The sequence below is a fragment of the Amblyomma americanum genome, chromosome 4 (assembly GCF_052857255.1).
Source record: "Amblyomma americanum isolate KBUSLIRL-KWMA chromosome 4, ASM5285725v1, whole genome shotgun sequence".
Classification (NCBI taxonomy): domain Eukaryota; kingdom Metazoa; phylum Arthropoda; class Arachnida; order Ixodida; family Ixodidae; genus Amblyomma; species Amblyomma americanum.
In genome coordinates this window covers 182,181,811-182,196,041 of record NC_135500.1, presented here as the reverse complement: position 1 = coordinate 182,196,041, position 14,231 = coordinate 182,181,811, and the positions used below count along the sequence as shown (strand labels likewise).

Genomic DNA, 14,231 nt, shown 5'->3' with positions numbered 1-14,231 from the left:
GAAATGTTCACTGTGTACCTGCCAAGATGTCAGGTGTGGAAGTAGGCCTACCTAATTTGACACACTTTGTTTTATTTCGAACTTTTATTTGCAGCAATCGAAACCTTGATCTCGTTGGAAACTGGCTCACTTTCTCGATTGCAACGCATGGCTGTGTTGAGCACTGCACCTGGCATGAGGTCCAATGTTGCCACAATAAAAATGCTCCTCAACAATAAGAGCCGCCGTCTGCCTGTGAGTACTGTGGCAAGTTCTGCAAAAATCTGTATTTGGTACTAGCCTGCTTAGAATGTGAAGGGCAGTCTCGCTATACAAGAACCGAGCAAGAAAGTTCTGCTTGTGCATATTATGTGTTCTTAACTGTAAACATGAAAGTGTTTATTCAATACACACTCCATACCCAACCACTCTCATCAACTTTGTTGTGCTCTGTGACGGGGCTGGGACGCTTTTTTTATTCTTTTATTTGTTACATCATAGTGTTTGTCCTCTGTGGCCAGTTATACAAAAGTGGATATCCTCTGTGCCATCCAAAGTTTTGGAGATTGTGCACTGAGTTGAATATGGTTTGGATCCTAATATATTATACTAGTTTGCATTAAATTCAGCAAGGCGGAAATTTTGGCGAGTTGGTAAGTGTCCATCATTTTGCTCACAGCACAACAAGAACGGGACACGAGACGAAAGACTAACACTAAAAAAACTTTAAAAAAATGTTGCTTTAAATTCATTCGCTGCGGCAGCAATTTTCAGGGCCCTGGTCCCTGTGTGTCGTGGCCCACCGGTGGGTCACCCTCAGACTTTCTTGTGTGTGGCATGGCCCAGGTGAGCCTCTGGTGAACTCAATATATTGGAACTGAAAACAGATGCCAATGGCAACCTGGCATGTGTGTTTTAAGCTGATGCTTTCAAAAATCAGAGCTGTCCCAAGGGCCACCCAGTATTTGTGCCGCACAGCAGTAATACAGGGCATGACCTACCGGCGGCCCACTGTGCAGTGAACTTGTTAATATATAAAGAGATGCTTCCACTATAAGCATGTTTTTATGTTAATTCTGGCAGTACAGCCATCAAGCTACAGCACTTGTTACTGGAGCAGTGATAACATATCTTTCTGCCTGATGAACATGTTTGTTAAGTTGTTCGTAACTTGTGTTAGGAATCTGGGTGTATATACACACGATTTTGATACACACTAGAAAGAGATGCAGAACCTACTTGTGGCTCATCGACAGCCTGTTCAGGTGCGCACAAACCACCAGGCATGGCATGAATGTAGCATTTTTTGCAACACAATGAAAAATAAAACAGGACAGTCATGCTTATTTTTATCCAGAATGCCTTTTCTGTTTTTAAATTTTCTGTGAACTAGTCTTAATATGTGAATATACTGACAGGACCTTCGTGTTTTCAAAGATCGAATGACATCTGGGGTTGCATTAATTTAGACTGTTGCTTTAATAATGGTGTTATTGCTTTGCATTCACTGTGTGCCTTGTTGTTTTTGTTATGTGCAGCTATAACTGCTGCCTGGCTTATCCTTCAGCTTCATTGTAGCGAGAGGTTCATGGGCACATGGTTCTTGGTAGTAACAAAGGGGACAAGGGAGAGGAAAGCCTCAGAGTGCTCGGCAGTGATCTGACAGGAGTCTGGGCCAAGTCGAGTCCTTTATTGTTGTGAATTTGCCAAGTTCATTGAAACTTACTTTAATATATTTTTTTTCATGAGGTGTTTTAAACTTAGAAACATATACAGGTGCTAACAAAAGTTTTCATAACTCCGAAATCATGAAAAACGTCAATTTACTCGCTGAGAGAAAGCACAGCCAGGCACTGAGGGATGCATTGTGCAGGTCGGGCTGGGAAATACAAAGCACTTGCTTGAGTTCACGGCTGTATGCTTAGCCTATCCAATGATTAGGCTTTGTTGTAATTTTCATGTTCCATAAACTTTTGTGGGCACCTGTACATTTGTTTCAAGTTTACTCCTTAATTATTAATTAATTACTCCTTAACTGCAGTTATACTGCTCTTTTGAGCAATTTTGTGCATGAGGTCTCGTTTTGTTCGTAAAAATTTGGACATCTGCGTGCATATCTGTAAATGACTCAATTTTCACAAGTACTTAATGTTCGCATTTTTTGCAAGTCAGGTAGGTAGGTAAACTCTTTTATTGCGCCCAAAAACAGGGGACCAGTCAAAGGACTGGTTGTGCTGACTTCTGCATCTCATGAAAAGTAGGTCCCGCGAATAATTTTGGCATAATGTCAGCTTGTATACTGACAAAGAAAATAGCACGTCACCGAGATCAGCGCCATCGCTCTTATCCGCAACTAGAAGCGGAAAGTGCGGTGGAAGCTGCTCTATTGGCGAGTTTGCTTCCCAAAGAGAATGCTGTATCGTTTCTAGAAATGGCCTGTCTCTCTTTTCATATCTGGGTTTAGAAGAGAAGCATTTAAAGGGTAATCTTTAACCTGTCATCTAAGTTTCTGTTTGTTTTCTGTTTTGCTCGCTTCTTTAAGTTCGCCCTTTCTCCTTCCTTTGAAATATCTGGAATTCAGTGACGACTCTGTATCTGCTGTGTTTGCATAGTGAGTTTACGAAGAAAAGAGATGTTTAAGCTCCTAGCTCAGCTTCTGGAACTCGGTGTTTGAACTACTTCTAGAAATGTCCTCGGAAAAGAACAACACCAGCAGCATACTTCTTTTTTTTTAATCTACAGCTGAATTCCATATAAGGTGGGCTGCGTTAGAGTGGTGCACCATGTAGCATGAACCAAGTAACCACCCTTGCAGTGCCAGAAATATTGCAGACCTCTGGAAAGAGGGTAGAATGAAGGGAAATTCCACGTCTGCTTTGTAAAATTTAGTGATTGTCGATTATTCTGAAACTATTACGCTAGCCAAATTTGTGAAAATTTGAGCCCACCAAGCGAGTCGTTTGCGGAAATCACTTTGTGAAAAATTATGTGACACAACATGTAGCCATAAAATTCCTTCCGAGTCTGACTGCATAGCACACAAAGCATAGATGTGTCAATAGAGTTTGTGCCTAGCTGTGTATGAGCACATAGATGAGTTTCTGTCATGCTGGCATAGTTACTGATTGTGCAACTGACATATACGTATTAATGTACTGTGATTCCAGCAAGAACAAGATGTTGTGACCGTGACAAGGACAATTGGTCCATCTACCACAACACTGAAGATAGGAAATTCCATAGTTGGGTGAGAGTCACTTGCGTTTGTTGGTTTGTTATAATGCAGGGTGTGATGACACATGTCCACCTAATGCAGTGACCAGAATTTCATGGTTTAACTTCTTAATGTAACTCTTGGTAGGACAGCAGGATGCATGTTGTCTCATTTGCTTTAATCGCCAGAAAATGCACAATAGTGCACCTGCATATTATATTTTTAGATGTTAAATACTACTGAACTATCAAGCAAATCATTCAGTGTGTTTTTATTTTCCACTTATAGGCCCCCTTTGGTGTTCTGTGTGTTTTTTCAAGCGTGGGTGTTCAGTTAGATTTGGCCTATGTTGGCAGGAAAAGTAAAATTTGAAAATTGTTGAGCTTTTGAGCCTTTCCATCAGTCAACTGCCTCATTATACTTCTTGAAGCAATTTTAATTCTGATGCAAGTTTTTTTTAATCTCAATAAGACATTTGAGGCTTTTTACGAAGTCATTGGCACAAATGTGTGCCAATTTTTTCTGCAAAGCCAGTGGTAAAAACGGCCTCAAAGCGATGTCATATAATTTTTATAGTCATTCTAAGTGCAATTTTACCATTTGTATGCATGTGGGGCATGCATACAGCTTGCTCCTTATCCAGGATTAAATAATTTGTTTTTGGACTTGGTGTTTGTATAAGCCAGATGGTGAAGGTGCACGGAGCAGCAAACCATCAAAAACACTTTTTTTTTTTTTGCATGAAGGAAAAAAAGTATGGTGTTATTTCTGTGGGTATTAGTACAGAACAATTCAAATACGTACAAGGCTGTTAAAACAAAAACAAAAATATGAACTGAACAAGAAAAATGCAGTTGTAAGTCCGGAGTTGTGCTATCTTGACATCTCCTTTGTTTTGTCTTTCAGCGTTGTTTCTTCTCTCAGTAAGAGGTGCAAAGTTTGTCATCTCTTTCAAAAAGTGGCCACTGTATTCCAGAAGCGATAATTAACCACTGACTTTGTACATAACCTCTTCGAGTTAGAGTACTCTCTTTTTGCTGTGTGCGTTTGAATTGTCATTTTCGTGTTTCTTTTGTCTCCAGTTGGTGACATGAGAGAAAAGATAAACTGCAAAATTCCTGTTACCTCAGTTTTTCCTAATTCATTGGTCTTCTTAACTGTTTGACACAAGGATGAGGGATGGGGCAAACTCTGGAACTGCAACATTTTTCAGTCTCTTGAATTTTCTCATGATCTTTCATCAACAGAGCCCCATGCTGCCCAAGAAGGGCAGTCATGGCACCCATAATAAAAAGTCGTCTATGAGGTCGTGGTTGTCCTCTGCAATGAACGTTTTGCAGGGGACAGCATATGCATAGGACAAAAGAAGACCAAGCTGTCAGTGATCATTACTTTTGTTCATAAATTAATTAACATCTGTGTGTTGGTTTGTGCTCCCATTGTCCTGAATAAGGTACAACTGTGAGCAATAGGACAGGGAACAAAGTTTGAGCAGTCATTTATTGATTGCTTCATAATTATCTGTGGCAACATTTTTTTATGTTTTCTAACTTGTGTTCCTCTTTGCTTATAACTATCCACAAGTCCTTACCAAATTTAGTGAGGAAATAACCAGAAAGTTTGCAATTTTGCACAAATAGTTTGTTCTCTTTCATAATGCAATTATGACTGCAAATGCTGTCTCTTGTAATATGCCCAGCAAAAATGACACAACAATGCACCAGCAACTGGTCTTTTACACTGGTCTGCTAGCCACACAGTTGGTCACTGTACGGAGTATAGCATACACTGGCTCACAGAGCACCTACTGAATGGCTCACAAAAAAAAAAATAATTCCTTCAGTGTTTATTTCATACAAATATTTCATACAAATGCTTGTTTTTCAGGAAGAAAGATTTTATTGACTACCTCCATGCTGCTGGCTTTTCATCTGAAAATGCATTTCACATAATCAGACAGGGCCAGGTAAACATTCCATTTGAAGTATTGCGGATTTTGAAGTGAAAAAATGAATACAGACAAAACTCTGACTTATCTATGACTGGCATGTGCCAGGTTCGGGAGGTTCTACACATGACACCCGAGGAGCGCCTGCGCATGGTGCAGCGTTTTGCTGGCTGGGATGCACTCCTGCAGCTTGAAAAACTTACTCTGGAATGCGCTGAGTTTGGAGACTGTGATCGAAAGCGCATTGAAGAGATCATAAGTGAGTGCAGGGTGAAACTTCAGGAGGATGAGCAGAACATGAAAGAAGCCAAGCTATACAAGGCGCTGGAGCTTGACATCAGGTGGGCATCATTCATATACTCTGTTTCCTGGCGAATGTGCATGAGTGGTATCTGGTGGTGCCTGTACCATTACAAAGTCGTCGAGCAAGTGCTACATGGGAGTAAAAGCTTTGCTTTCTGGTATGGTGCAATGGTGTCACAGACGTGTTCAAGCAAGCTTCTTGCTGGTGGTTTCTGGTGTCTGGAAAGACAGCCATACCCATACAGAGCTGCATATGGGGATCCAACCTTTTGTAACATACTTTGCCATCGAAGCATCTTTTTAACCTGGTGTTATATATGTTTTTGGAGTGTGCGCTTATGCTGCTTGTGCAAAACACAGCTTTCAAGCTGTACAGTGTGTTGTACCAGTTGCACATTCAGACTTCTCTGATGTGCCTCATTTTTCCTTTTATTCGGATGGTGAGAAAACATAGCTTGGCTGTATTTGCTGATGCAAGGACCAAAAGGGGAAAAAAAAATTACTTTGTTTGGTCATTATTACTGAGGTGCAATGTATGGACTGCCGTTGCTAGTCTGGTTAGTGCACAAACAGCTGTATTTACTTTCCATTTCCTATCAAACATAAATTGAGTCAAAATTGGTTTACAGCACTGTGATGGTAGTATACATGTCTCCTTATAGGTTCACTTCTAACTTTCAGTACGTAGTTACTGCTTAGGCAAAAATTGAATCTAGGGTCCTGAAATGCCTGTTTGGCTTCTTTGTTTTTTTCTTCCCATGAGCACTCTTCTTTCATGCAGGTACTGTGCCTGCATGGCTTTCACTCCAGTATCGAACATATACTAAAAATAGTGAAATTTCACCAGTGGCAGATTTGTTAATTGAGAGGAGGGAGTTTTTACAAATATATCGTTAGAACGAGAATGAAAATGAAGGTTAATGCTAATCTGTAATTGGCTGCGCTGGTTTGTGTGCATGTTTGTGTGTGTGTGTGCACATGTGTGCGTGTGCATGCATGCATGCATCCATGCATCTGTGTGTTGGGGGTTAAGACAACTGCTTAGGCTTGCGGAGACTACAAAGTGGTGGCGGCAAGCATGCTTACATGAGAACACATGAGGCTACCATGTGCCAGCACAGCAGACGCGGCCTCTTGGGTACCTGCCTAGCAACCTGCAATAATACGGCAACAGGGGCCACATTTATTTGGCAGCAACGCAGGTGCCTCGGAGGCCACATCCGCTGACACTGGTAGCCTCATGTGTTTTCACATGCTTGCCATTGCCTCCTCCACAAGTTGAAGCAGTGGTGCTACAGGCTGGCTTTGCACTTTCCAGCACTCTAGGCCTTAAAAGGATGAAGAGAGTGCCATAGGCAGAGAAGCGGCAGCGGCCGAGAAAAGGGCTTCAGAATACAATTGATTATTGCTTACATTCAAATTTAGTAGCAAATAGTATCTGCATTTAAGAAATCGACATGAAAGTATATCAAGTTTAAAGTGCTGTTTTTTAGCGCATTCAATGTACTGAACTATACCTGCTTTCCGTAGGTGTCAGTGTCACTGCTAAAGCAGTCACCCATTGTGAATTGATACAGTTTTACGTCAGGGGGCTGCGAGGTACCCTTGCAAGAGCACAATCTTTGAGTACTGCATTGCAACTGCCAGAGCAACAAGAATTATTTTGACGAAAATGAATATGAGGCTCTTTAGCGCATGATAGTGCTCTTATTAGTCTTGCAAAGAATTGTAGAATAGTTTTTATGAATATCAACTTTTCCTTCATGCATTTGTGTTTCTGTTTTCAGGACAGTCAACTTAGTCCTCCTCGAAATAGATGCAGATTCCCTCAAAAAGACTTTGCAGCAGGTAAGCACATGATCTGCTTGTTAAATTTTGGTGGTCAAGTAATGACACTATCATGCTTTAAAAATTATGCATGTAGCTTATCAAAACTGGAAATGTATAGGTGGCTGCAAAAGTTTTAAGAGAAAGAGTTCTATCAATAACTTTCTTGCAGTTTACATGTGCATTGAAAGGTGTTAAGTTCTCTGTGTTGCTATCACAGGGAATCTTGAAAATAATGAAACCAGTGAAATAATGTGAATGAAGTTGTGATTACTTCAGTGCGTCTCTCAGTCCTGAGCTGCATGTCCAACCGAGAAGGAAATTGTTCTGAAAACTTTTGTGGCCACGTAAAAGGGTTATGTATAAGCTAAGTTGTAAGAGATATTTTAAGATATAGAAATATGTCCAGTTTTAAAACCTGAAGGAAGGTTAGAAAGATTTATGTACATCTTATTATAGTTTGATCCACTATACTTGTAGGTAGAGCTTTATTTATTGTCACAGTACATAAACAGCCCAGATGTAGTTAATGTGATGATGAGAGAACTGTTACATGTCTACCAGAGGCACAATTGAACGTCATCCAGTTACATCCATCACATCATGAAATGCCATTTAAAATAAATTTAATTGATCGGCTTAAAAGAGAGTGTAGCTTTCAGGATTTTTTTTTATTTCTTGCTGTATTTACATGAAGATTTTTAGCATATTAGAAATATTTTTGTGACTATTCTCAGAAAATTCCGCTGTTATATCTCCTAAAAATTGCGTTCTAATATATATTTTTTCTCTGAACCTGGCAAAAAAGCTGTAGAGTTAACAAAATGTGGTAGAAGGCTGGTTCAATGTTCATTGCATTGTAGAGTGCATGCAACAGGTCAAGACATTCGAATTTTTTTTGCAGAGCACATATTTTGGCTTAAAAATTTTATCATTGCAATGTCCATTGACATATCTAGAGTGAGAAGAAAATTCATATGAGAAATTTAAAATTCACAAATTTCAAGAACAAAGATGTCTTGACCAGCACAATGGTTGTAGGAGTGCAACAAAACTAAATGGATTATGATCAATAAAATAGTTATAGAGAAATATGCTGCACAAGGTGAGTATTTAGATAGAAATACTATAACGGAGTAAAATGCCCATTGTTCGAGCATTTCCCCTCAATGCAGAGTTACCGTGATTCTCAAAACAATTTTTTCAGAGTACTTCCCAGTCGATTTCAGCAATGAAACTTTGGGGCAGCATAAAAAACGAGGCCTACAAGCAGATACAACAATTTTCAAAAATTCTAATTTTGGCTGTTTTTTGGAATCCCAAAGCCGCCCCAACCTTTAATTTGTGGGAGTGAAGAGAACAAGCAACCCTTCCATTAAATGGTATTTTTTGTGAAGAGCTGCAGCCATAAATTGTTAGGAGAAACTACAGACATAGTTTGTTTCTTGGAAGCTACAGATGCTTTACAAAACTGCTGAAGTCATCTTCTGTGGACAGCAAAAGAACCTCTAACATGGTAGGATGGCCTTTCCTTTGGTGCAGAAGTTACGTACAGTGCTGGAAGCTTCTGTTGCAACCCTCTTTTTTCAAATCGGTACCTCAGAAGCCCACAGTATGGGGCATAACATAAGGAATGGGGATGAGAGTTAGACGATTGCTTTCTTGAAATCGATGGGTTTCTTATAATTCACGGTGTCTGGCGGTCAATCATTCCAGTCCCAAGATGATTGAAATGACAAAAAATGATCAGAAATGAGCAGTAATTCTAGCAGCGGGGGTATAGATGGACTTGGACTTGTTCAGCTGGAGAGGTACTGAGCTGTGGATTATGACCATTGCTTCTATAGATGAATGATGTAACATATGAAAGAGGCACAATTGAGAAATTTTCTGTTGCATTTCAAGGTTAAGCAAACTGGCTGGATTTTAACAGACACTAGTATAATATGAATAGTCAGGATAAATGAAACAGACAACACGATTTCGTATTCTTTCCAAGGTTAAAGGAAGGTTAGACTGGTGAGGATCCCATATTGCTAATGTGTATTCTAGATTATCATGGTTAGTTATGCTAATAATTTTTTCCCTTAGAAGCAGTGCCTTGATAGAGCTACATGTCACCCTTCGTCGTGACTGCAATGCATGCCAAGTGCTTGTAGGAAAGATAAGCGGCATGCACCTGTCGTGCAGTGGTTTTGCTTGGCTGCAGTTAAACTCTCTCTCATGACCGCATCATGGCAGAAACATGTGGGAAGAGCATTCTTTTCACTCTAGAAATCCCTATGGTTGCCCCTAATTTCTGCCTTGAAGAGAGGCTGCACTTCCATAGCGCAGCAGTTACTGCTGTGGACAGAAGCTGACTTTTGGGGCTTGGAAAAGGGTCCATGACTGTTAAATCTGTTTTCCGGGCAGTAGCAGCAAGTAGAGATTATTGAATGTGTGTTGTTTATTGCATGTTATTGTATACACCTACAGCTAATAAGAGAAGTGTATGTACAGTGTCTGATTTGTAAAGCCCATGCACAAAAAGCTCTTGTGCGCTGAATGTCTTTTATTGATACTGGTGCTCACGGTGCATCATCAGTGATCATGAAAATGATGGATATGATATTGAATAGGTGTGCAGCTGCAGGAGGGTATTTCCTACGGCAGGAAAATGTTTTGCCTCCAGCACAAACAAGTAAAATTTTCAAGGAAAACAAATTGATAATGAAGCAGAAAGACAAAAAAACAACTGTGGAATGACATTGGGTTCAAAGTGATTTCAAAGATATCCAATATTGAATAACCTCAGGACTTGTCTCCTCTGCATTCTCAGATTGAAGTCAAAATTGCCGAAACAGAGCCCCTGCACGCCTTGGCCCAACAAAGGCACGTGCGAATCTCCAGTGCACTTCAGGTAAGACGTGGAGTGAACCTAAGTTTGAGAATGAAATGTTTTCTTTGCTTTTTTACTAGACGGTTATGTCCTGTTGTTTTCTTTTAAAATGTATTGGCATTTCAAGCTACAAACTAAAAGGCACATCCTTAGCATGGAAAACTGTGCATTATATTTCTAGGAGCGTGCAAATATTCGAAGTTTTTCAAATAGTAAATCCAATATCCTCCCATTCATTTGTTAAATTAATCAAATTGTGTATGTTTAAAGTTATTTGAAATGAAGTTACCCTGGAAGGAGGAGGGTTTGGCAAAGAGATAAGAATGCGTAAGTGGGAGGTGGGGGGGGGTTACCATGGGAACCATCCAGAGGGTGGTTACCGTGGAAGGAGGAGGGAAAGTATGGCGAGAACGGAGGAATGTAGCTCTGTTCATCTGTGGCAGCTGCTGCAAAACGTGCTGGCAGAGGAGAGGGCCATCAGGGATGCCATGTGTCTAGAGCTAGTGGAAAAGCGAGTATGTTGGAAAACTAAAAAGAATGCTCTGGAACTACATAAATATGAAGTGGCTCTCATTTTCTCTACCTCAACATACCGTAACATATAAATACTATGACCGCTGTCACTAAATCTTGCGTTACACAATGGCAACTACCTTGTCTATTTTTTTTGGCTTGAATTTCAAAACTCCGAGCCCTAAATACATAGAACAAGACAACTTGGACTATATTGGGGTGACAGAGTTTGACATAAACGAAGGGCAATAAAGCCAACGGCATCTGAGAGCCATGCGAGGGATGAAGTCAGGAAATTAGCAGAAGCGGCGGGTGGTTACAGTTGCGACTGCACAGGAGTGATAGTTTAAGAAAAGGAGGAGTAAAGGTAGAGAGCTTAACCAAACATAATGCTCATCTGCCCTGCACTTGGCAGGGACATATGGAAAAAGCAAAAGAGGAGATTGAATTAAGCAAAGCTAAGCAAAGTGTGTTTGTGGGTGGCCAGTGAAAAGAAAAAACAAATCCATAGCATGACGATGGTGAGATTGCATCATGCCCATTGTCTTGTGACTTACCGCAGGTGTCTGCTTGTGGATTGTGCATCGTGCCCTTGTTCAACCTTTTTCAGGAGAAGAAGCACAAGCTCAAGCAGCTCAAGGAAGAAGCGCAGAACAGGCTGTCCAGGCTGGAGGACCTCAGGGGCCAGCTGTGCCAGGTTGAGGCAGATGTGGTCAGAGAAAGCCTTCATCAGAATCAGCGTCAAGGGGAAATCAGTGCTGCTGAAACGGCGCAGCAAAAATTGGCAGATTCCCTAGTGCATTCTGATCAGGCTGTGAAGGACATGACCTTGAAGCTTAACGAAACTATAGAGGCATTGCATGCCCTGGAGAGAAGGGAAGACCAACAGAAAAGCAGGTACCTCTTCGGCTTACTTCAGACACCTTATGTGGCAGGACAGTGGCTTTTATTGTTGTATTTTCCAGCATATACAGTCAATTGATAGGAGAACATCTTTTTGAAAGAAAATAGAATCTTTTTCTTACTGCCTAAAATATGACTGCACCTAGAAATCACTCAAAGGAGTTTAAGGCATTATTTTTAATGCACTAGCACTAAGGCTCCCACTCACCAATTTTGCCCATCTTTGTGTAAAGCCTGCTTGACCTAAATAAAATAAAATAAAGCACATTATGGCCGCAAGTGGGTTTTGAACCTGTGGCAGCGCGAACAGATCAGCTTCGCTGACCAATTAGAGCACTATATGCCATTACCACCCTTTTTTACTTTATTTCCGGTTCAGGGTCAAAAAAAAAAAGGTTGCAGCAACAGCAGAGCAAAAAAAATTAACAATACAGTGCCATTACCACAGAGCCAAACATCCTGTGTGTTTAACTGCCAGTCTCTCACGCTGTGCTTTGGATGTCATCATCATCAGCTTTCATCTGTGTGCAATGAATCCAGAACACACCATGATCGCATTTTCCTCTTAAGGTGCATCAAGAGGCCCCATAATTTTTATTACACTATTACTAAGGCCTCACTCATCGATTTTGTCGATCTTCGTCTGAAGCCTGCTTGACCATGAAAACCTAGCCTCGAATTGAAACCAAAACTGCATTTGGCATAACCATGCTAAACCGTCTTTCTTTTTTCCTCGTGCAAGGATGGAAGAATTGACAAATGAAAATGATGCAGTAATGCAGTGTGTGCGGCATGGACATACTTTCCGCACAACTGAAGAACGGAACATTTGGGTTGACGGAGAGGTTCAGAAGCTTGAATCCATTCTGCAGGATATTCAGCAACAGGCACGTATGATCAAACTCTGAAATGTCATGCATGCTAAATGTGACCCTAGTTGTGAGTAATAAGCCTTCCATGAACAGTCACTTTTTACAGTTGCTTTAACAAAGTGGCAGATATTTTGCCAGCACTTTCAACCCACTGCATCTTGGTGAACAACACCCCTAGCTTTTTAGAAGCGGTTACTTGGGGAAAGTGGAGCTGAGAAATGTAAACATTAAGATATTTATTGTTAGATAAAGAAGTTACATAATAGTGTGCATGATCAGCCCTGAGAGACAGCCGGCAGCAGGCTTGGCTCTAGCTGGCTTTTAGAGTTCCTTGACACGAAAGGGACTCATTTTCATGGCATTTGTTATTCAGCTTTTTTTTCCTGGTGATGGTCTGTGTTTTGATGTCTGCAGTGCAAAGAGCTGCAGTTGGAGATTGAAAGCTGCACTGCTGAAAGAGACAGGTGCATATCTGAAGAAAAGGTAAGCTATGCATGTCTAGGGGCTCTTGCTTATTAATGCACAAGCATTGTATGGCTTTGTTTGCGGTTTCTTGCACGAGCTTGTCATCACGATAACATTCGAACGAATTGAGTTATAAGAAAAAGAATGGTTGGATTAGATAGAGCATCAAAAAAATCGTGCAGGGGAAATCATGAGGTGCATGGGGTGTAATTAGTTAATTAGAGCTAAATATGTCTGAAAAGTGGGCGGGGCCGGGGTAAAAGTGGTGGCAAATTTTAAAACACCGGAAGTAGGCGGAGCTAAAGCGTGGCACCAAATTTGAAAAATCGGAAGTGTGGACGGCGTGAGGCTTTATTTGAAGACTCAAAGTGGGCAATGATGGAACTAGATTAATTTAGGCAAAGAGGGGCAAGGAGGCATCAGTGCTTACGCATTCCTCCAATGTGGGTGCCACAGTGGTCTCATAATTTTTCTATTGTTTTGCATGTTTGTTTTAGTTGAGGAATGTCTCCCATCACAACAGCTGTCACCGCACCTGGGCTGCCTGCTTAAGCTCTTGGAGTGCAAGCTATGCATTCATTATTCCCTGAACCACTGCTTTTATGTCTCCACTGTAGTGATCACCAAGAGGCTCGGCAGTCCTGTTCTTGAAATTATATGCTCCCAGCAAAGTAAAGCAATGCATAAGGAATCTGTAGCAGAAAGCCCGAAATAGTAAACACTAGCAACCAGATACAGATAACTCTAAGCTTGATGCTTATTGTCCTGAGAGGCTTTGGTCACGCTCACCCTGCATGCTGCCTCATTCAGGTGGAATGTTGCCTGTTAGTATTTTCTCTAGCTGGGTTGTGTGTAGTTACCCCAATATGCACAGAGCGAATTCTGCTGACGAAGCGGTCAATGTTCTCTGTCATGGTGAGCAGAAGGCCCAAGCGGAGCTGGATTCTCTGCGGCAGCTTGATGAGAGCATGAAAGTGCAGCTTATGCAGCTACACAAGCAGAGCTACGCAGCTGCCAACAAATATGCGTAAGGCCACCTCCATATTGCACCATTTTCCTTTCTGTATGTCACTATATTGCGCATTAATTGTTATCTGTTAGTGGGCACATAATAAGTGGTTGGGATATTGAGTTTGCCAGGAGTTTTCCAGCTCAGTGAATTGGAGTCAGTAAAGCCAGGCAATATTGGATTTTGCAGCGTCCCATAGAACTTGGGCTTAAGTTTAAAATAAATTATTGGCAGCAGCTGTGCAAACTAATATCGGGCCCTGTTACTTTTAGTCAAATCTTGCACAAAAAAGGGAGTGGCTAGGGTCGCTACAAGCGGTA

At 41.0% G+C, this 14,231-nt stretch overlaps 1 protein-coding gene across 11 annotated transcripts in view; it reads left to right on the top strand.

The window, feature by feature from the left end:
* The window catches only part of LOC144128802 (structural maintenance of chromosomes protein 3-like), a 98,538-nt gene that overhangs the window by 34,396 nt on the left and 49,911 nt on the right, over positions 1-14,231 (top strand). For all 11 annotated transcript variants that reach the window (XM_077662522.1, XM_077662523.1, XM_077662521.1 and 8 more), the window contains 10 exons: positions 95-234; positions 3,147-3,226; positions 5,081-5,159; positions 5,250-5,482; positions 7,232-7,292; positions 10,090-10,170; positions 11,273-11,559; positions 12,308-12,452; positions 12,852-12,920; positions 13,826-13,929. In XM_077662522.1, the coding sequence (XP_077518648.1) occupies positions 95-234; positions 3,147-3,226; positions 5,081-5,159; positions 5,250-5,482; positions 7,232-7,292; positions 10,090-10,170; positions 11,273-11,559; positions 12,308-12,452; positions 12,852-12,920; positions 13,826-13,929 (1,279 nt within the window). The remainder of the gene's footprint in view (positions 1-94; positions 235-3,146; positions 3,227-5,080; positions 5,160-5,249; positions 5,483-7,231; positions 7,293-10,089; positions 10,171-11,272; positions 11,560-12,307; positions 12,453-12,851; positions 12,921-13,825; positions 13,930-14,231) is intronic.